Source organism: Sorex fumeus, unplaced genomic scaffold (genome assembly GCF_029834395.1).
Source record: "Sorex fumeus unplaced genomic scaffold, SorFum_2.1 ptg000129l, whole genome shotgun sequence".
In the NCBI taxonomy this organism is placed as follows: Eukaryota; Metazoa; Chordata; class Mammalia; order Eulipotyphla; family Soricidae; genus Sorex; species Sorex fumeus.
In genome coordinates this window covers 2,693,979-2,717,934 of record NW_026606186.1, presented here as the reverse complement: position 1 = coordinate 2,717,934, position 23,956 = coordinate 2,693,979, and the positions used below count along the sequence as shown (strand labels likewise).

General features: G+C 36.8%; 1 protein-coding gene across 1 annotated transcript in view; it reads left to right on the top strand.

The window, feature by feature from the left end:
• Window positions 1–23,956, top strand: part of EPHA6 (EPH receptor A6) — a 984,716-nt gene that overhangs the window by 618,612 nt on the left and 342,148 nt on the right. The window contains 2 exon segments of the mRNA XM_056138519.1: window positions 5,297–5,344; window positions 5,747–5,909. Of these exon segments, the coding sequence (XP_055994494.1) occupies window positions 5,297–5,344; window positions 5,747–5,909 (211 nt within the window).

Sequence of the window (23,956 nt, the reverse complement as noted above, 5' to 3'; positions counted from 1 at the left end):
GCAAAGATAAAAAGCATATGAGAGTTTTATTAATAATAGAATACTTTAACATAGCTGTAGTATGTGTGTGTGGGGGGGTGCAATTCTACTCTGTACAAAATTCCAGACTTCTGCATATACCCTATTCAAGCATGTTCAGACTTCAGCTTGCCAGAATGTCTAATAAGAAGACCTCCATGGCTCTGTAGCTAAGCAGAGTTTCACCTGAAGACAGCTAATTTGAATTGATAGTTGATGTGTCAGTAGACAGGCAATTAGCCAGAGTTCTGGGACAGTAGTGCCCTATACTTATCATGGGTAAGTTCTAACTTAGTATCTCAAGAGAATGAGGTATCAGGAGGAGAGAGGGCTAAATTCTCATGACTATTTTCTGTACTTTCTTCCTTGACATGCTCAGAGGTGGCAAAATAGAAGAAAAACCAACAGTACCACACTGTTGCACTTTAGACAAGGAAAGAATTTTCCTTATGTAAAATCATTTCTATCTTGACAGTTTAAAATCCAGATTATAGATCTTTAAAGCATTCAGCCGAAGAGAAGGACTACATGGAGGGCGGGATCCACAGATCCCGAAGGAAAAAAAAAAAAAAACAGGTTCCTAAAAGAGCCGAGATCATCGGGAAGTCCCAGATGGGGTAGGTACCGCATCCCGCCTCCCCCAGATGGAACCCCGGTGACCAGAAGCCTCTACAAGCACAGCTCGAGTATGCGGGAACTAGAACTTTTCCTCAAAACCACGCGGCCGCTTGCGTGGCCGCGCGATATCTCTCTATATACAAAGTGAACCATGGGAAGTAAACCACCCAACGTTCCTCTCTGAAAATCATAGTTAAGTTTGGAGCATGGCCACAGCCCAGAAACACAAGGACTTAATGCATAACCCAGCAGCTTCGAGCAGAAAAGTGAATGGGCTATGCGTTAATCCAGGCCATCATGTCTGTCCGTAGGGGAAAGGTTGTTGCCCCATTTGCCCTCTCTTCTCTGGAAAGAAGGATGGCGGCCGCATGGGGGCCATGTGGACAGCAGGTATGAGCCGGGGGTGTGGGGGTGACTAAAACCTCATGGGTAGGGGGGCGTTCCGGTCCGTCCTTCACGCCCTACCGAGACCACCAGTTGCCCCCCACGAGCGGCTCTCCAGCATGGCCACAGCCCCAGAAACACAAGGATTTAATGCAGAACCCAGCAGCTTGGAGCAGAAAAGTGAAAGGACTATGCGTTAATTCATGCCATAAGTCTGCTGGTGGGGAAAGGGTGTTGCTCCATTCGCCCTCTCCTCTCTGGAAAGAAAGATGGCGGCCACATGGGAGCCTTGTGGACAGCAGGCATGAGCCGGGGGTGTGGGGGCGACTAAAACCTCATGGGTAGAGGGGCGTTCCGGTCCGTCCTTCACGCCCTACCGAGGTCACCAGTTGCCCGCCACGAGCGGCTCTCCAGCACGGCCACAGCCCCAGAAGCACAAGGACTTAATGCAGAACCCAGCAGCTTGGAGCAGAAAAGTGAAAGGACTATGCGTTAATCCAGACCATCAAGTCTGCCAGAGGGGAAAGGGTGTTGCCCCATTCGCCCTCTCTTCTCTGGAAAGAAGGATGGCGGCCGCATGGGAGCCTTGTGGACAGCAGGTATGAGCCGGGGGTGTGGGCGCGACTAAAACCTCATGGGAAGGGGGGCGTTCCAGTCCGTCCTTCACGTCCTACTGAGGTCACCAGTTGCCCCCCATGAGCGGCTCTCCAGCACGGCCACAGCCCCAGAAGCACAAGGACTTAATGCAGAACCCAGCAGCTTGGAGCAGAAAAGTGAAAGGACAATGCGTTAATCCAGGCCATCAAGTCTGCCAGAGGGGAAAGGGTGTTGCCCCATTCGCCCTCTCCTCTCTGGAAAGAAGGATGGTGGCCACATGGGAGCCTTGTGGACAGCAGGTATGAGCCGGGGGTGTGGGGGCGACTAAAACCTCATGGGAAGGGGGGCGTTCCGGTCCGTCCTTCACGCCCTACCGAGGTCACCAGTTGCCCCCTGCGAGCAGCTCTCCAGCACGGCCACGGCCCCAGAAGCACAAGGACTTAATGCAGAACCCGGCAACTTGGAGCAGAAAAGTGAACGGACTATGCGTTAATCCAGGCCATCATGTCTGTCCTGGAGGGGAAAGGGTGTTGCCCCAGTCGCCTTCTCCTCTCTGGAAAGAAAGATGGCGGCCACATGGGAGCCTTGTGGACAGCAGGTATGAGCTGGGGGAGTGGGGGCGACTAAAACCTCATGGGAAGGGGGGCGTTTTGGTCCGCCCTTCACGCCCTACCGAGGCCACCAGTTGCCCCCCACTAGCGGCTCTCCAGCACGGCCACGACTCCAGAGTACAGAAACCAATTTTTTTTTTATCATTTTTTTTATTAGTGAAACACCATGAAGTACACTTATAGACTTATAAATTTTTGTGCTTGGGTTTCAGTTATACAATGATCAAGTACCCATCCCTCCACCAGTGCCCATCCTCCCCCACCACGGGTCCTAGCATCCCTCCCACCCCCCCGTCCCACCCTGCCGCTGTGGCAGGGCATTCCTCCCTGTTCTCTCTCTCTTCTTTTGGGTACTGTGTTTTGCCAGAGAGGCATTGAGTGGCAGTCATGTTTGGTCTATAGACCACTTTTAGCATGTCTCTCCCACCCTGGGAGGGTCTTCACAACACCCTTTATTTGGTGCTCTCTTCTCTATCTGAGCTTCCTTCTCACCTAGCACATGTGGCTGGCCTTCAAGTCATGGAGCAAAATTCCTGGTACTAATCTGAGCCCTTCCTGGGTGTTAGTCTCCCGTTTTGTTGCTTTATGTTCCCCAGATGAATGCAATCTTTCTGTGTCTATCCCGCTCTTTCTGACTCATTTCGCTTAACATGATACTTTCCATGTAGTACCACTTGTATGTAAATTTCATAACTTCATCTTTTCTAACAGCTACATAGTACTCCATTGTGTAAATGTACCAAAGCTTTTTTAACCAGTCATCTGTTCTCGGGCACTCAGGTTTTTTCCAGTTTCTGGCTATTGTAAAGAGTGCTGCAATGAACAAACAAGTGCAGATGTCACTTCGACTATACATTTTTGCCTCTCTGGGATATATTCCCAGGAGTGCTATAGCTGGGTCAAATAGAAACCAATTTCTTAACTATCTGACTTTCAGTAGAAATACTTCCAGGGTCAATAAGTAAAATAGCAGAAATCCAAAACCAACATTTAATTCTTGAACCCAGCTGTAGAAAGCAAATCACTTCACAATGCTTTTTCAGCATGTCTGATTTGGGGGGGGGGGGTAAACTCTAAATAATAGTGGTGAATCTTTTATTGAAACAATGAATCTAATCAAAGCAAAAAAAAATAAAATCCAGATTATAAATAATCAGAATTCTATAGTAAGATATTGACCCATTATATTTGCACATCATATCTGCATATTATTACTTTAACTACATATAGCTACAGATACATGCCTTACATATGCAGCAGAAATGAAGGCTGTTTGCAAAAGGTGCCCTTTATTTACCACTGTAATTTTGCTGACAGAAATTTTCTATTTATGAGTTTTTACTGAAGCAATGAAGATATGATGAGGGATTATTCTATGACCATTCTCAGAGTAAATTTTGGTAAATTTCCTCCTTAACATAGTGCTAAACTCTTTTTTCCCTAGTCTTAAAATTCTTCTAAGTTATCATTACATATTTTAAAATGCCACATAAAATACAGAAAAATTCTTATATTGCTGAAAATTCTATAAATAGGGAGATGGAACAATCCAGTATTTTGCAAATTTCTACCTGAAACAATATCATTTCTTCTGCCTGTAAACGTCTTTTTCTCCACGGGATGTGTCTCAAGCCTTTAATTATAAAGGTTTTCATCTTTGAATGCATCTTGATTTAGGCTTTGGCAGATGATTAGCCACCACCAATGATTATATAGACTTTATTTCTTTAGGTTTTTATACTAGATGAATGTGTACTTTCTAATCGCAGATTACTTGAAAATAGATATGAAGTTGAAATTCTTCTGTTTTGTCTTTTTTATTTAAACTGGCATTGTTGACTCATTTTTCCCTTGTGCTTCATGTTTAATAAACAGTTCTATTTAGGGTAGAGATGGCAAATTCAATTCTTCACCTAGACACAGAATAACCATGTAGCATATAAAGTTCTGACAAATAAGGCCATAAAGTTTAAAAATGATCTTTAAAATAAAGATCGTTTTCCTCAAAAATAGCTTAAGGGAAATGATTTTCATAGTTCTAAATCTTAAGGCAACCCCACCAAATAAATGCAGTTTGGCATATTCCACATTTATATTTATATTTATATTTATAACTTCATTTGTGAGTCTGGAATGTCTCTTGATCAACAGAAGTTTTCAATTGGAGGCTAAATGAACTCTTATTCAAACACTATAGAAAGAACTTTTGCATCAAATGAGTGATTCAGTGAATGACCTTGAAATGGAAATGGTTGGGTGGGCACTCCACCTTTCCATTGGTACTTGGCCTCTCCACCTTTCCATTGGTACGTTAGAGTGGACAATTAAAGAGCTGCTGGCCTAATGTCAGCTATGAATTTAAAACAATGGTTAATAGGAACACATTTTCACAGACACCTTGGTAAAGTATCTTTATAAAATTACTGAATAATAATATAAAACAGCAATCAACCTCTACCAGTCTAGTGTGGAGGGTCACTTGTGCACACAAGTGAAATAAATGATTCCGTTCTGAGTTGGAGGTAAGATGTTCCACTGCAAAGAGCCTGGCTTACTAAACTGTTCAAAATCTCTCTCTCTCTCTCTCTCTCTCTCTCTCTCTCTCTCTCTCTCTCTCTCTCTCTCTCTTTCTCTTTCTCTCTCTCTGTCTCTGTTTCTCTCTCTCTCTCTCTCTCACACACACACACACAAACACACACACCAACAACTCTATTTCCTGTTAGTGAGGAGAGGGAGTTTGGCAGTGAATTGCAGGCCACTGGGAACCAGGCCTCTAGGCCTGCCTCTGCTTCCTCAGGTGTAGCAAGTCTGTCATACCTTCATGTGTCTTTGAAACTCTTTCTTGGGCAGCATAGTTTAAAATCTAGCTCACAAATTAACTGGACTATTTAGGAAAGGTGTCAATTTTCCCTTGAGTGAAAATTTTCATTTAATGCCTTAATTAATATGACACCATTTAAATGATTAATATTGGGTAGTCGCTAAGTTCTGGAAGAAAGTCATGGATTCTGTATAAAAAGCTTTCAAACTTTAAAATGCCATTAATTTTTGTTTCCTCTCACCCACAGGCCTACCCACGGATAGCGCCGGCATTTGGGCACTACCTGCGGGTAGAAGTGAGTAGCGGGCATTTGAATTCTCCTACTCCTGCTCCTTGCGCTCCACTGCTGTGTCCAATATGATGTACCCATTTTGCTCTGGAAACAGCTGCCATTCTTTCTAAATGCCCTTCTTACACCACCACCATTTCTTAGCATTGGATCAAAGCTCCAAATCACAAAAAAAATACAAGTGTAGTTCATAGATGATTGAGCATAATAAATTTTCAAATCAAGATCATACCATATACATCATAAAGATAAATGAATGAATGCTAAATTTTGAAAACATGCTTTTATACCTCTTTGTAATCGAAACATGGATATTCATAGCCTAATTTCTCAACTTAACTTTGGACTACCTGTCAGAGAGAAATATAATAATAATCCTGCTTCTCTTTTCCTCTTTTCTATCCTCAGGAACATGATCAGCTCACCTATTCCTCTACGAGGTCCAAGGCCCCAAGTGTCATCATCACAGGTCTCAAGCCAGCCACCAAGTACGTATTTCATATACGAGTGAGGACTGCAACCGGATACAGTGGCTACAGTCAGAAGTTTGAATTTGAAACAGGGGATGAAAGTAAGTTTCTTCCAAAGACCTAAGATATCCATTCTGTACCATTTCAATTTTAAAAAACTCAAATTGCACTGTTCCCAAATTTTAATATAGACTCATCAAATAGGAAGTTTTCTGTCCTTTGGGTATACTTAGTCATTTCAGTTACTGTTTGGTATTGTCATTAAATATTTCCATGAAATGCCTTGATCCAACACAAGTATGATGTGATCTAATATGTCTCTTTATGAAGAATTCATTACTAGTGCTATAATGTAGGAAGTTCTCAGTGGGTCATGTAAGTGTAATTGTTTGCCAGTCTTGGCACTGTGATGTAATACTAATGAAAACCTGGAAGAGCATGAAGCTATGATTAAGTAATTTTAGCAGCTAGTTCAAAATTATGCAGCTTTGGCTTGTTATCTCAGATCAATAAAACCAGTGGTCAGGAGACAAACTGGAATAAAAGGTACTTACAAGTTTTAATATGGATACTTGGGCTTAATTAGAAGCTAAAATTGATTTCATAGTCACATATATTTTTTAAATGGCAGATGAAGGAACGAGGTGTCCCAATCTTATGTAACTGAGGCATTAAGTAATATTCATTCCAAGGCCAACTTTGACATCAAATTCCTTTTACACTTTTAGAAAACTATGTAAATGCTGTCTTTGTAGGATAATAAGAGTGGAGTTTGATATACGTTTGTGCAAAAAAATTTTCAAATATATAAGTATAATAAAAGTTTGTTAAATCATTATAAAATACATATAAGAATTTATTAATAGGAATCTTGGGACCACATAGATAGCACAGTGAGGAAGGCTTTGCCTTAAATATGGCTGAACTGATTTACTTCCCAGGCACCCCATATATGCTGGGTGTGATCCCTGAGCACGGAGCTAGGACAAAGCCCTGGAGACATTCCAGTATTATCCCCAAACAGAAAAAAATAGTGAATTTAGTTCGATAATAGTAGCTACATTTGTTCAGCCTCTAATTAATGCCAGACATCATATGAAGTATTTTACAATGATTGCCCTGTTTAAATAGTTCATACTGAATGAGATGCATATTATTTCCCTAATTTTGATTACGGTAAATCTGAAACCATGAAAATTTAAGCATTTTAGCCAGCCAGATCAGTATAACTGGCAAGGAGCTACGTTAAAATTAAAACTAAGGGCTATCTTCTACTAAAGCCTACACTCAGAACTACTGCATAATTCTCTCATCTGAATTTTTAAATTACTACTGGTAAGTAAAAAAGTAACATAGCTCTCTGAATGCGCATGGCTAAGTCACTCAAAGTGAAATTACTTGGATTTTCACTTTTTTTAGGTGGGGTGGGCACTTCCAGTGGTATTAGGGCTTACACTGTGCTCTGAGATCACTCCTGGTTACTTTGGGGGATCATTTGAGCTGCCTGATAAGTCACATGGAAACAAACACCTTACCCACTGTGTTATGTCTCTGCTCCAGAATTTTACTTCTGAAAGGATCTTGTTGCTGGTATTTCACTGATGAACGATAGTCATCTATAATATATTCTTTATTGAAATTTTATCTGAATATATAGTATGTAATCACTAACATAATTAAGAAAGCATACAGCTTAAGGAGAAATAAATAAATAAATAAAAAGAATACTTATGGCTTGATGTATTAGATCAGTGATCAATATTTATAATTCTATGAAGACTGTTGGCTTCTCAAGTTAGAGATGAGATAATTGAGAATAGAATATTCCTTATTATAGAACATAAATATAATAAAAAAAACATAAAAATATTCAACTAAGCCTCCTGCTGACTATTATTTCTTTGTACATTTGTCAAGATACAGCATAGGTACAAAGCCCAGGATGTAATTCAAGGAAATTTTGAACAAGGGAAGAAGTCTGTCATTGTCTTGTCTGAATTGTGGATCTTCCATCTCTGTGTCTCGTTCTTTTTACTTCATAGAAAAAGTATCTAAATTTTTTAGTTGACACATATATTTTTAATATGACATTGTTTAGTTAGAAACACACTCTCCTACAAACTCTTATGGTGAAATAGGTAAATCTAGGTAACTTATTTGTGTTCATCTGGAATTTCTAGATAAGTGAGCATAATCTAAAAAATAAGTTTTGAACCAAATAATAATAAAAAAAACTTTACTTGGGTTTAAGTCTAATTTTCAAGCCATTAGACTCGCAGAACTAAATTTCTCTCAGAAGTTATGTGTATGTAGTCTGATTCCCTTCAAAGTAAGGTATTCTGTTCACCAGTGATGCAATGCAATATTCATTGAACAGTAGTATACTGTTAACATGCTAGCATATGCCTATTCTATGTGGGGCTTTGGAAACGAAATAAGTTATAATAAGAGCTACATCCTTTACCTGCACATCATTAATAATATAGATTTGTAAGAGGAAATTGAAAATTTAGAACTTGAAAGATTGCATTGTGTGTACTAGCATAAAGACATTCAGAAACCATTGTGAGAACAGAGACCCTGATTCAGCACAAAAGGATCGTGACTGCTAGAGGATGAGGGACTGGGACTCATTCTTGAAAGAGGTGCTGTAAAGGAATAGAAAAAGCTCTGATGCCTGAGCTAGCATAAAACAGCAGTGAATTTGATTGACTTAAAACAAAAGGCTCAGCAGATAAAACTTGTGAGAACTGAAGGCAGAATATTAGATAGGGGCCAAGAAAGACACACTTTATGGATATTCAACTTTTTAAAGATACTGGGATTCATGGGAAACATTTTTATTTCAGTGTGAAGTTTTCTATATCTACCATCTGTAATTGGACATTTGAGATGTTGCATATTTTTGTTATTGTAAATATCATGCAGTGAACATTAAGTGTATAGATTTGTGGAACTTTCCAGTGGTCCTGGGAGTAAGTAAACACAGTTCTACTTATTTGACTTCTTGACTCTGCCCCTCTTATGTTTTTATGCTGACATCTCATATGCCTACGAATAAACCTAAGAAAGTAGAACTGGATGTTATAGCCATTAACATCATTTACTGAGAGTGTGTGTTCTATATTGGTATTTTTAATTGGGCAGTATAATTGAACCCCCCCTTTAAATGTAGCACTGTCCTCCATTGTTCATCAATTTGCTTGAGCTGGCACCACTAACATCTCCATTGTGAGACTTTTTGTTACTGTGTTTGGCATATTGAATGTACCACAGAGAGCTTGCCAGGCTCTGCCATGCAGGCAGGATACTCTTGGTAGCTTGCCAGAATATTCGAGAGGGACGGAGGAATTGAACCCAGATCGGCAGTGTGCAAGTCAAATGCCCTACCGGCTGTGCTATTAAATGTATTTTAGAATATCTGTAGCACTGTGTGCTGTCTGTAGCACTGTCTTCTGGTTATTCATCTATTTGCTTGAGCAGGCCTGGTAACTTCTCCATTGTGAGATTAGTTGTTACTGTGTTTGGCATGTCCAATACATTACGGGTAGCTTGCCAGGCTTTGCTGTGCAGGCGAGATTCTTTTGGTAGCTTGGATTCTTTTGGTAGCTTGCTGGGCTCTCCAAGAGGGATGAAGGAATCGAACTCAGGTCGACCAGTTCGGCCACTTGCAAGGCAAATGCCCTACCCTCTGTGCTATCACTCCATGTACATCTTCTTGAAAGATAGATGGGTGTTAAAGACTAAGAATTTTCTCAAGATAGAAATAAAAATTATACCATGCCTTAACATGTCAAGTTCACATACAACAGTAGGTTAAGTTCATTATTTTCTGAGTTATAGAGATAAAAAATAAAATTTTAATACCTTCATGTTTGTTATTTCTGTATATTTTCTAAAGAATATTTTTTCTAATTGATTAAATGAGCATTAAAAATTAATTCATTGACAAAATATATAAATATCAGTTATATTGTAATTATGGATACTAATATTTCATGTCCTTAAAAATATTTTAATCATTTTAATGATAATATGTTAAAAGCACACTTATATAAAGATAAAAAAGTCAAATATCTGTCTTCATTTATACTCTAGGAGTAATACAATAGATGTATTTATGAGTAACACAAGACAATTTGTACATGCATTTTTAAAGCCAAAAATCATATGCCATACTAAAATGCAGCCAAGTTGAACTTTTTACTTAAATACCAAAAAGCTTGTGATGATATCAGGGAGCGCAATGCATAGCTCAAATGAAATTTTTTTAAAACAATGTTTTTTTACATACAGTAATAAGCATTTTATCTCTTGTGTTGCCTTCATCCTTATCCAAATGTCCCAGGAGAATTAATACCTTGCCAATATGTGAATAACACATTCCTTTTCCTTAAAAGACTGACTATGCCTTAAAATTTAACAATATGTACATTATGTTGTTCACCCATAGTCTATATAAGCTCTTTTGTAGCAATAATTGTATCTGTCAACATTTTATAATGTATTATTTACAAAAAGTTCTAATGATAGACTAAAGTTATATCACATAATATAACCACACAGAAATTATCATGATCAACATTAAACAAACTACTAATTACTGAACCACGGTGAATATTTCAAGATAGAATCTTGTCATGTTTTATACATTTATACAAAAGTTATATACCTACAAATGAATTAATTCAGTCACTTATTATTTTGATATCTATAATGTTTAACTATTCAGCATGATTTTACCTTAAAATTACTTGTTTAATTTTAATAATTTATAGATAAAAAATGATCCTGAAAATTAAAATGAAAGACTGTGTCTGTAGTCCTTTCTTTCTTAACCTATTATCTGCTTTCATTTGACCGATTTTTCTACACACTGCTGTGTACACTGAAAAAATACATTTTATATTTTATACTAAATAAAATTTGAATTACACAATACTTTCAAATATGCTTACCATCTAAGCATATTAAAGTAATTTCTGTACCACCTCCTGCTAATTAAAATACACTTTGGAAAAATAGATGGATGCTTCATAAACACAATTTTATGATCTTTATCATATCTAAGCTTTGTTTATGACAATTAATAATTCATCAAGAATAATAATATACCTGTCAATGACAACTGTGAGAAGGAGGAAACTAGGTCATATTCTTGAGTTGTTCATAACCAGTCCAACAATAAATCATCATTCTTTCCTTAGGGATAAGGAACATCTTGTCTACTGGGCCATATTAAGCCCATGAAATTGTGTGGTCTTGCCCTGGTATATGAGAAACAGATTCTGTGTTTCTCATTGGCTGTTTGTAGTCCCATTTGCCTATTCTCTATGGTCTAATTATGTCATAAATTACTAAAGATCCTTTGGAAGTTAGAAGGTCCCCACCCCTACAATATTTTATTGTATAAGGACAATAACTCTTATACAATTGTTAATTCTTTACCAAATCATTAACTCTTTGTAGTTAAGAAATGTAGTATTTGTGTCTCATCAAGTATCTTGCACATAGTTTCAACATACCATTTCTCTAATATACTAAACATATCATTTTCAAATAGCTAATATCTGACAATAGTTTGTTGCCTCTCAGTCTAAAGAGAAAAAGAGAGATGTGTGCTGAAAGTAGATAAAGGAACAAACATGATAACCTTTTAGTGTCTGTATTGCAAGTCATAATGCCTAAAAGTAGAGAAAGAATATGGGGGAAATTGTCTGCAATAGGGACAAGGAGAGGGTTGAGATGGTGGGGAGGGGGTATTGGAACATTGGTGGTGGAAAATGTACACTGGTGGAGGGATGGGTGTTCGATCATTGTATGATTGAAACTCAAACATGAAAGCTTTGTAACTGTATCTCACGGTGATTCAATTTTTTTAAAAAAGGAAAGAAAATGATATATTTGATTTTAAGTGCCAATAAATTGTTAAATACAAAATTTGGAGGATTTTTTGGTAGACTTAACTGATTTTATTTTTCAACATATTGTTGTTCTAACATGTTTTCTTCCTAAACTCCTTTTAAAAATAATCTATTACGTTTGATCCAGTCTATTGGTTGAAACACAATCTGTACTGCTTCAATTACTTTGGATAAAATTAACCACATCATTATTAACAACAGCTAGAAATTTGGGGATAATTATTAATGGTGAAACATGAAGCAGAAAGAGAACCAGTTGACCCTTGTGGAGTAATAAAAAAGTTAATTAATCAAGCAGGAGGCAGAATTCATATTTATGAGTCTACCCAGAGGAAGATGAATTCTAGTCTGTAAGACGTGAATTTGAAGTAATCCTCAATCGATAGCATACTTCCAGTGTCAGCAGCTGTAGCAATCTGAATATGAAGATCCATAGTAAAGAAGAATTTTCCTGCAGTTATATTCTCTGAATGCAAATTGTCCTACCTTATGAAATAATGAAGGCCCCTCATAAAAAGAAATAATGTGCGTCAGCTGTTAACTTATTCAGCGTGCGATAAAGGAAATTCCTGTGTTGAACAATGAAGGAAGTTGTGATGGACATTTTATGTAAATCCTAACATTGAGATTCTGTAACAATCAATATTATTTATTGAGTTCTAATTATGCTTCAAGCACTGTTCTGTCCATTAAAACTACTAATACACTTATAGCCTGTGAATTAGATATTGTTACTATGTCCATTTTGTGGGTTAAAACACTGAAAAACAAAGAAGCTTAAAGCTTGCCAGCTTCCCACAGCTAGAAAGTGTCGGAATAGGGATATTATAGCATCATACAACTTTCATACTAATGCACAGGATCAGAAGAGCTCTTTTTATATCCATTTAATGCTTTTACTTTTCTTCTAAGTTTAGTCATTTTATCTAATTTTCTCCATGATTTTTTTCTTACCTCCAATTTGTCACCCTCTCTCATCTATATTTCCCTTAGAATAATGCATGTTCATATATAAATATCTCTCTGTGTATATATTATGATTTTCACAGCATTAACATTATTTATAAGCCACCATGCCTAGCAAGTACAAAGCATTCAGGAAATAGCAAATGGGTTAATGTTATCCAGAAAATTCTCAGAGAACTCACATACATCTTATTCCAAATAAATGACGATTATTTTATTTCTCTGTTGATATATTTCAAGTATATAGCACAGCGGGTAGGGCATTTGTCTTGCATGTAGCTGACTGAGGTTCAATTCCTCCATCCCTCTCGGAGAGCCCAGCAAGCTACCAAGAGTATCCCATACACACGGCAGAGGCTGGCAAGCTCCGTGTGGCATATTTTATATGCCAAAAACAGTAACAAGTCTCACAGTGGAGACGTTATTGGTGCTTGCTCAAGCAAATCGATGAACAACAGGAGGACAGTGCAGTGCTCTTGTTTACATGTTTATATTGTTTGTATGGAGCATGTTGTTCAAAGACTACAAAACTTAATTTATGTAAGATACTTTCTAGAATTTTGCTTTAGGGCATGGTCATTTTACTTTATATTTGAAATTTTCCAAGTGTAGATCTTGAATATTCTTATAACACTCACAATAGCTACTAAGGTAACAAGTATTGGTTGGAATGATTGTGATAATCATTTTATAATGTGTACTCATATTCAAAACACCATGTTTTATACTATGAATATTATGGATATTTTATATGTAATTTAATTTTTGTATTTACCTTAGTATAGAAAAAAACAAAGAAAAATAATATTTTCTCTGTCTTTAGTAAACTTATCACTAAACCACACTAGTGAGTTTTGTAATAGTTCCTTACTTATGCCATCCGCAAGTCTGATTTTAATGTGACTTGATTACAGATGAAATGAATTTTTTTCAATAAGCTGTCATACGAATTGCCTACATTTTTTCCATTAAGCTGTTTGACTTTAGAACTTTGAATTCATCTAGAGAACAAAAATGTTTCTTGAACATTTAATATTGTCCCAAATTTGGTGAAAAATACGTTCTCTGTATAATACTTGAAAATTTAAAACTTTCCTTCAGGCTATGCAAATCAACTTTATTGATATTTTTAAGTGGCTTTTATTGTCATTTTTGGTTGTTCAGAAAGACTTTAAGGACAAAGTGCCGAAACCTAGGCTCTCAATAGAACTATATGGAGTCCAGTTCAGAACTGCTAGTATGAATCTTAATTATGCTGACCTCTCACACTTATCATTACAACTGATCACCTATTTAGCTCAACACTGAAATAAGAATATTGTGCTTTCAGTGAGTTGCTTCTAAGATGGTGTTTTAAAGTGATCAAGGATTGAAGATAGCTGTAGAATGATTAATAGGCATAATACATAGATGCAATTCATACTGGAAAAGAGTGGAACCAGGATATTGGGATGAACATAGCTGTTGGGAAGTAACAGACAATAAGGATGACATAGCACAGGATCTTTTCCCCTTTTCTAGCTCTATTCTCCAGTTCCCTCCAAATTCTCTCTACATAGCAATTCTTGATTATTTTTTCAGAACTGAAAATTTTTGGATTTGGATAAAAAGTGTTTTCAAAATGTCAAGTCAGGTGAGAAATGTTATATATTAAATAGATACATATTTATATACTAAATATTATCTGTCCATGTCAAAGCATAGACAGTTTGTAACATGTTATAATGCCAGTATATAACAAGGATCATTTTTAAATCTCAATTGTCATATTTCTTAAGTGTATATCGACCCCGCATAAGTCATCACTTCTTGCTGTATCTCTCTGAGACGGCACAATCCTTCATAGTACTGTCAATAGACAAATATTTATTAAAGAAGCCTAACCAGTTCTACCAAGGTCTGTATGATGATTTAAGAAGTAGTTTATGTATTTACACGGTGTTTTCCTGTTCCAAGAGAAACAAGTTCAGTGATTTAAGTTCAGTTAAAAGAATTTTGGGGAAAAGAGCTGAAGTGAAGCCCTGTAAACAATGTAGCTGTGTATGCAAAGATGAGCAGGGCCAGGTTAACATATTACCTCTCTGTAAAGTGGAGGAAGTAACACTTATGCCACCTGATTGCCAGATGCAACATAACTTTTTAGTTAGAGCTGAATTCCGTATTCTCTTATGTTTTCAGAAAGCTAATCATCTCTTTATGAAGCTCTTACATTATAACTATTTTTCATTTAAATGCATTATATATACTGGAGGGCTGGAGCGATAGCACAGTGGGTAGGGCGTTTGCCTTGTATGCAGCCAACATGGCCAACCCGAGTTCGATTCCTCCGCCCCTCTCGGAGAGCCCGGCAAGCTACCAAGAGTATCTCGCCCGCATGGCAGAGCCTGGCATGCTACTCGTGACGTATTTGGTATGCCAAACACAGTAACAACAAAGTCTCCAATGGAGACGTTACTGGGCCCGCTCGAGCAAATCAATAAACAACGGGAGGACCATGATTGTCCATGATATATACTGGATACCAAATCAGAGAGCTGAACTTAGTCCTATACTCTAATCCTCCCCACCTGGAGAGTTTCTTTCCTTTCTTTTCTACTTTCCAATAAGTTTTTCTGTTTAAAAAAAAAACAGAGAGCAGAATAACTTTTGCAGTAATAAATTTTAGCATTTCTGTAAACAGTAAACACTGTGATGTTACTGAAGCTAGCATAAATATATATAATATATGCATATACAAAGTACATGCATTCTGTATTTATTGGAATTTGAGAAAAATGAGATGGATTGACAATGCTTTTATTATTATTGCCTACCTCTTTTCATTGCAAATAAAGAAAACTTGATTTCCACATTTGATAAAAAGTTTTGTTAAATTTGACATAGTGAGAGAAAAGGTGAAGGGTCCTTGAAAGGAAACAAAAGCTAACATGAAGAGTATTGTTTAACTGTTCAAATTATTCATTCTCTCCTTAAATCAATCTAAAAATTAATAAATGGGCAATGTATAGAAAAAGGCACAAATGAAAAGAATAAAACTGTTTTCTGCTTTTCCAAAAGCAACTCAGAAGTTCAGAAAACTAAACAAGTTTACAATACAAGATTACATCCGGCATTTATTTGAGGGCAATTGAAAAACCTAGATAGACTTAACTTACATGAAAAGGAAATTCTAAACATTAATTATTTTGTGAGGAATTAGAGGTTTGAGCCAGCAGTATTCAGGAGCTCTTCCTAATTCTGTGCTCAGGAGTGACCTTTGGTGGATCTAGAAAAGGAGGAGGGGTTGGTATACAATGGAATTGGAATCAGCCACATGTGAGTCTAATGTCTTACTCATGTACTATCTCTCTGTACTCAAAATCAATATATATTCTTAAAAACTTATAAAGTTAAATGGTAATTGACTAAGTAAATGAAGGGATCAGAGGGTGAGGTAGGGGATAGAACAGAGGATTTTGGAGCATTTGTTTTCTTTGTGTGCAAGTGTAGAAATGAAAGAAAGTATAGAACTTTCTAATAATGGAAAGAATTTCAGATGGCTGGGACAGTGGTTTCAAGGCCCTATACCAGAATTATCAGCAATGCCTGGGAACATGTTAGAAATACTCTATAAGTACCAGGTCAGAAGTTCTGGAATAGGATTCAGAATTCTGTTTTTACAAGCCCTCCAAGTGATTTTGATGTTCACTATAAGTTGAAGAACCAGCAGTTTAATCATAGGCTAGCTGTGTAAGAGTAATGGGGGCCATGACCTCAGAGCAGGAGATGAACAAAAAATTGTGACTGGAGTCATAGGCCAGGACCATGCAGGGCAGTTTCCTTCTCTTAGTGACATGAAACTTCCTTGAATTTTTGCTTTTTTTCCAGATATCTGTAGTTTCACACAGGCAAACTGATTTTGGGGGTAATCAAAATGAGCTTCCCATAACTCACTTCTCTGGAACTTTGCTAGCACATCTAATTATTTCCTCACCTTCATTTTATCCCTGCTAAAAATAGTCTTCCAAATATCACCTTCATTGTCACACTTATAGCTGTCATAACTTCCAAATTCCGTAGAGTCTATTTTAGCCTTAAGAATTCACCTACTAACGGTACTGGAACCTTGGGAATTATCAATTTAAATTCTAACACATGCTCACTCACTGCCAAAATGTAAGCCCGCATATTTCTCCTTGACAGTTCATATTTGGTCTCTGGACTTCTCAAGACACAGTAAATTATGACCTGTTCACCAGAGCCTCTCAAGAAAGCTGGAGCTGAGCCATCCTATGCCAAATCTTCAGTAAAAATTGGTCAGTTGCACAGTCCTGAAAATTAAGTTACTTGGGAAACTGTGATTCGAGATATTATAGAAAGGAATGCAATAAGCAAATACAAGGCCAAATTAGACACCACAACTTGTATGTCACACAAGATGTCACAGACTTGTCTCAAGCTAGGTTACTTGGATATAAATTATATTTGTTTTCAGCACACTGATATATTAAATTAGTCATCTTGAAACACAAGGAATCCCCCCAGCTGTAATTCTTTATGAAATAATAAAGAGAAATGTTACATTGCCTTTTCTTGTTTTAAAAATGGGAAACCTCCAAGTGATCCGACCTCCACATCAGCCAGACTTTGCCAGTCCTTAGGTAAAAGTACCTAATGAGAGTAGTTTAATCTATGTATGCTTTGTTTTCTTCTTAGGAAAGATAGTCTAACTTTATTAGCAATGCTTTCCTTTGTACGTTGATTCTTCAATAATTACTTGTGAGAAGTAGCTATATACTAATTGATGATCTATATGCTGTCAATAGAGCAGAAATAAGCTCTTCTATCCTGAAACTTATATTTCAGAGAAGAGAGAAACAATAACAAATAGTAAGTAAAACATTCAGTGATTTCATCAAATTTCTTTCTAGGCATTGCTTCTGTGTACGAGAAGGTGGCTAGCCCACAGAATCACTCTATTTTCCGGGGGTCAGTCAGCGTACATGATAGGTCAATACAAAGGCCAAAGATTAATCCATGTTTTACGTTAAGACAGCTCTGAAGGACCAACTCACCTCCCGAACTCACTTGAGGTTACTGTAACTGCCCAACTGCAATTTAACTGCTTTGTTTTCTCATTTCTGCTTCCCTCGCTATACATATGTGTCCCTACTGGGTTAACCTTGTGAGAGCCTTCTGCATACCGATCTCCACTGCAGACCCTGTGTGTGCCTCAGGAAGCTGTCTGACAGAGATGATGGGCACACTCTGGAGAAGAGCATAGCTAACAAGCAGGTTAAGGAGTATATACCTGCTAACGTGATTACTAAATGTTCACTATCACTACTTCAAGTAAGGCAACTGGAATAAAACTCCCTAGATGAGGGACTTAACCTTAGTCTTGGATAAAGGAAGGGAATATATAAGCAGAGAAGAAAAAAGAAAAAAAGTTTTGATAGCAGTTAATTCCGAAAATTCAATTTGGCAGCAATAGCATAGATAAGTAGATAAGAGAATTAGTGAAAAAAAATTGGGTTCTAAACTTAAGTTTTGGCTTGATCTTGGATTTAGATATTCACTTTAACTGCCTACATAAGTTTTACTTTGGTTGAATCAATTAACCAGTCCATGTCTTAATCTCTACATCTGGAACACAGGGATAAAAAGAGCATATACTTTCTCTGGTGTTCTGAATATAAAAATTTTAACCTAAATACAGATTATCAAGTCTGCTATTAAGATTAAGTATGTGGTTAGAGCTCAGTTACTGTTGAGTATTGGCAATGAAATTATTCATACTAAATTGAAACTTAAATTGCATTCTAACTTAAAGTTGTATTAAAACAAAATAATATGTTTATTATCTACTACATATAGATACCCTAGAGTAGTAATGAAGTCTTTGTCTGGCAAGAGCACCTTTTGTTGTTCATACTTGTTGACTTACCTCTGAGTAATTAATATTGATTTATCTTGGTGTTGGTGTTTGTTAATTTTTTAACAGGGTCACTTCCCATGGGACTTAGGGGGGCTGAAACCACTCCTTGAAATAGTTGGCCTTAAATGTTGACCTGCTGATTTTATATTTGGTGTTTTAAAGACCACTGGGGCCATTCCAGTGGTGCTGGGGTGGAGAGAGGTGTAGAACTGTGACTGGAACACAGTAATTCACACATAGTAGGCATGTGCTCTACAACTTGAGCTATGAGCTATCTCCTGGCTGCATTATTATATTTTTATAAATAACATGAAGTTGAATGTAATTATCTAAGGTGTTAAGCACTTGAAAAGTAGAGTGAGCCAAAGTTTCACTGGAAATTCCTGTATGTCAGGTCTTAGCCATCACAATAAGCAATTTAGGGACACCAGTCACATCCCAACAAGTCACCTTCATACGTAGACCCACTACCCCAACTGTTTCTATAATAATTGTATTATTTAAGGGTTAGGCCACTATTTCTTTTAAATGCTTAAATCATAAAAGGATCCAATGTAGACAGACAATATAGTATAATGATTAGTTTCAAACTCTGGAATGAGACAATCAGTAGTGACATCATCTGTTTGCGCTACTGCTGCCTGCATAATTATAGTAAGTTATCTAACCTCACCATATCCCTTTTATCATATGTAAGTAGAGATAATAATGGCACCATCTTATATGATTGTTATGAATATAGAATAGATAATACATGTGAAGTGTTTAGAATTGCAGTTGCATATGTAAGTTAACTAAAGAGGCTCATTGTTGTAATAATTACTCTACTTCTTAGGAAAAATCCTTCATCAAGTCCACTATGATATTCTGTAGTAGTCTAGGCTGTGAACATTTTCTTCTCATCTCCATAAAGGGGAAAAAAGGTTTTAATCTAAAAGGTAAAAAAGAATAAAATTGAACAAGAAATCTTTTTTAGGGCAGGCACCCTTTGAGGCTTGTGCTTTAGTTTTCAAGTAGAAATGAAAAAAAAACATGAGAATCCATAACCATATAACATATCGTAAATTTTAAAAACTTAAATAGGTAACCAACTGATTTTCTTGCACAGGAATAAGCAATCAAAAGAAATTTAACTTAGTTATATATTGAAGACTCTCATTTGGCTCAAACTTGTATTAGTTATACTATTCCTTCTTTTATTTTTTTCTACTGTTATTGTAAAATTAATATGCATAGACTACCTTGCTTGAGGAAGAATTTCACGTTTCCAAAGTATGGGTTCGATACAGGTTTGTCAATATTTGAACTTTTATAAAGTCCCGTTTTTATTTTGCATAATGGCTAGGGAAAAAGCTGTTCCTTTCTTTTCTAAATTATTCCAAGTGGCTAATCAAACAAACAAAGGGCTAAATGGGAACATCCCCAGAAGATCTGGGATTATTCAGTTACCTTTAGCATAGCAGTGCTTTCTCTCATTCTATACTTCTGCTTAAATGCTTTTGAAATTCTTCAAAATCATTGACAGATTATTCTTAACTACTCAAGATCCATTTTGCAGTGTTCGTGTTTATTCATCATAGGAGAGTGACACCTTTTATAAATAGCTGACTATAATTTTTTAATTCTGTATAAACTTCCACTAAATGATCCGTTTTAATTTCATTAAAAGAAAATACATATAAAATACCCAAATTAATACCCACAGTGATTTTTAAGGTATATGCCTTTACAATTGTATCTTGCTTGAATTTAGCACTATTTTTAAGGATTGTAAAAGTGTATCATTCAGAGGGCTGGAGCAATAGCAGGTAGGGCGTTTGCCATGCACGCGGCCAACCCAGGTTCGATTCCCAGCATCCCATATGGTCCCCTAGCACCGTCAGGGGTAATTCCTTAGTGAGAGCCAAGAGTAACCCCTGTGCATCACCAGGTGTGACCCAAAAAGCCCAAAAAATAGTGTATCATTCAGGATCGTATTTAACCCTACCCTTGGGATTCTGGTAAAAGTGGCTAAGAAAAAAAATGAATTTTTATTAAAGATATTCTGACACATGAAAAAGTTTGTCAACATTATTCCCAGTGTTCTTTCTGCTGAAGATAAGCAGGAAACTACTTGACAAAAGAGGAAGTCAAAAAGTAGCCTGGGAAATCCGTGCAGGTGTTTCTCCCTGGGTGCTGATTGGAAACCTCTTGAGGCATCACAGTACTTATAACTTACATTGTTGTAACAGAATTTGCTTAATCAGCCACACTGAGAACATTTTTAGGGGAGAGCGCAAGAAGATTTAATTATTTAACATCAAGATGAACCGCAATTAGACAATCACCTGAAATTGAGGCCCAGAGCAGGGATACAGAGAGCTTTTTATAGTTTTTCTGACTATGATAGCAGTGATGAAACAAAGAAAAGAAAGAAGGCACAAGAATGGAGTTTTTCCATTGTTCTTTCACCACAATACCCTTAGAAAGCTTAATCAACTAAACAGAGGAATGATGACTTTTATTTATTTCTTCTACTCTCTAGAAATACTTGAAGTAATTTTAAGCACAAATAGAAAATGTTTAATAAATTAGAACTTGACATTTAGAAACCAGACTGCAAAACACAAGAAGGGACAGGTTCTTATTTTGATAATCATTACTACTGTTGTTCTACTTATGTACCGTCTCTACCTCTGAGATAGCTGACAGAAGCCAGAATATAAAGAAATGATCAGGTTGCTGTAACACGAAGCACAAATGCTGCAGGAAAAGCCCACAGAAGCCACTATGGATGACAGCCACAAGCAAAGCTTCTGAAACTGTGCCTGCAAAAATTCAGATATTCATTGTTTGTATATTTTCTAACCACAAACTTTGACATAAGCTGACCCAAGGAAAAGTGACCCTGATTGAAGATGATTTTTTTCATGTAAGCGTTAGTAGATAGTCACATTTCCTACAAGTAGATTTTAGAAGAGAAACTATACCTAGAAATAAAAAATATCGCTTTTTCATGAACACTATAAACAATGACACTATTGTAACCATGTTACCTAAAACCATAATAAAATTATTACTTCTTTAAATTCTTGAGCCAGAGAGATAGAGCAGTGGGTATGGTGCTTGCCTTGCAAGCGGCCAACCATGGTTTGATCTCAGTCACTCCATCTGGTCCCCTGAGTCCTGCCAGTACTGATCCCTCATTGCAGAGTCAGGAGCAAGCCATGAGTACTGTCAGGTGTGACCACCCCCATCCAAAAGAAAAAATTCAATTTTTGTTCTAAGTAATATACATCAGGAACAAGACATGAAAATGTCTTATCAAACATCAGCAAGGCTAAGGGAAAAAGACAGAAAAGATCCCCCCCAAAAATGTATCAAACACCTCTCCAGAGAAAACATGGGTGGGGGAAAGAGCAGAAAGAAGCAAAAATCCCCAGGAAGATCTGGAAATAAAAGTCAGATTTTTTTTCTTGGTCTACATAAATACTCACCTGTGTTTTACTCTCTCAGGACTATTTTTTTACTATGTTCATTTGAAAAGAAAAAAGCTTATCTGCTCTATGGCTTGCAAACTCACCTTACCCTTTTATTTCAACCATGCTTCAAAACTGGAAAAAGAACTGTGAATTCTAATCCCAGATTCCTGTTTGCAGGGAGTCTGGCAATGTTGGGGGCAATGCTGGGTCTTCCTGGCTCTGTGATCAGGAAGATCCATGAGATACAAGGGATCAAACACAGACCTCTTGCATGCCTTCTGGACTATTGAACTATATCCTCGATTCTTTATGTTTAGTTTTGTTGGGGGTGGGGGGGTTGTGTTGCTAGGTGTTAAATCTACCCATGCCCGCAAGGCTTGAGCATTTGCTGAGCCTCAGCCCTAGTCCTTAGATATTTAGAATCCAGCATATGTTTTGTCCAGTTCAAGTCATGTCTTATTCTCTAATCATATACCTGGGAGTCAGAGAGAGAGAGAGAGAGAGAGAGAGAGAGAGAGAGAGAAAGAGAGAGAGAGAGAGAAAATAATACCTTAAGCCTTGTTCCAAGGACAGGGCCAAAGCAGTTTTTAGAGACAGTACTGAGAAGATATTCCACAGGATCCTTATTAAGCATTTTGAACTACGCATTAAAAGCTTAAAGTGTAAATTGGTTTTGTGTTGAGAAATGGTACACATGCTTTTAAAATAGGTGATATAGATATAGAAATATTTCTACTATTAAGGCCAACATGTTCATGCCAGGGTGAGGGTAGAGCAAGTAGGGTCTTCATCTTGCATATTTGGTCATCAGTATCCTATATGGTCGTCCAAGCTCACCACGAGAGATCCCTGAGCACAGAACCAGGAGCAGGCCTTGTGCACGGGTGAGTGTGATCCAAAACAGTAAAAAATAAAATAGATAAACCCAACATGCTCAACCAATATTTTTGATCCTGAAAAAAAATAGACCTACCATATATGTGCTAAAATGACTACAGACAAAGCAAACATTGTCTTTAAGATGCAAATTTGAATCTATTCCTATAATTAGATAACCTCTTTATTGAAAACAGTTCTCTGAGGGAAATTCCTTGCAGAATACTCTGAGGAAAAATAAAAAGGTGATTTCATTTGAAAAATTGTCAAATTGAGTATTCTAAGTCATCAAAAAAGAAATCCAAAGAGTAATGTGCCCATGAAAAAAAGTTATATTGAGTTGCATAGTTCTGCAATATGCTTTCCAGGATAAGCTATGGGAAAAGTATGCTTTCACAAAATGGAATAGGTTGTCTTGTTTTGTAGTTTTGATCAATTGCCTTTGTCTGCCAAAGAAAATGATTTTAGTTTTGATAAAGTTGATGGCATGCAATTCTTTCTGGCAGCAGTAGGATGACAGAATTATTTGTATCCAGGAATCAGTTCTAGTTGTTGAAAATTAAATCCTTATCATCAGCATAAAGAAGGAGGCATATGTCTCCTTCTAGCAAGTTGGCACATACTCCATTTTACTATAATCAGCAGCATACCATGAAGATATTTGTTTAAAGTAAGAATAAATAAAGTACAATACAATTTTACATGACATGAATTTTTCACCTTTACTTCATTTACAGACAGTTTTTTGATCACACTTTTAGAGTAATAACACTAAGCCTCACTTTTGATTTAAGTTGATTCCCTAGACATCAAAGTCCAAGTTTAGTAAAAAATCAATATGGAAAGCAGACAATCTTATTTTCTTGAAAATAATAGTAGTAAGTAACAGGATAATAATATGCCTAAAATTCCCTTCTAATACAAAATATTTCATTTGGAGAATCACATGTGGTTTAAGGAAAAAATATAGCATAAATAATTGAGGTGTCACTAAGAAAATTGAT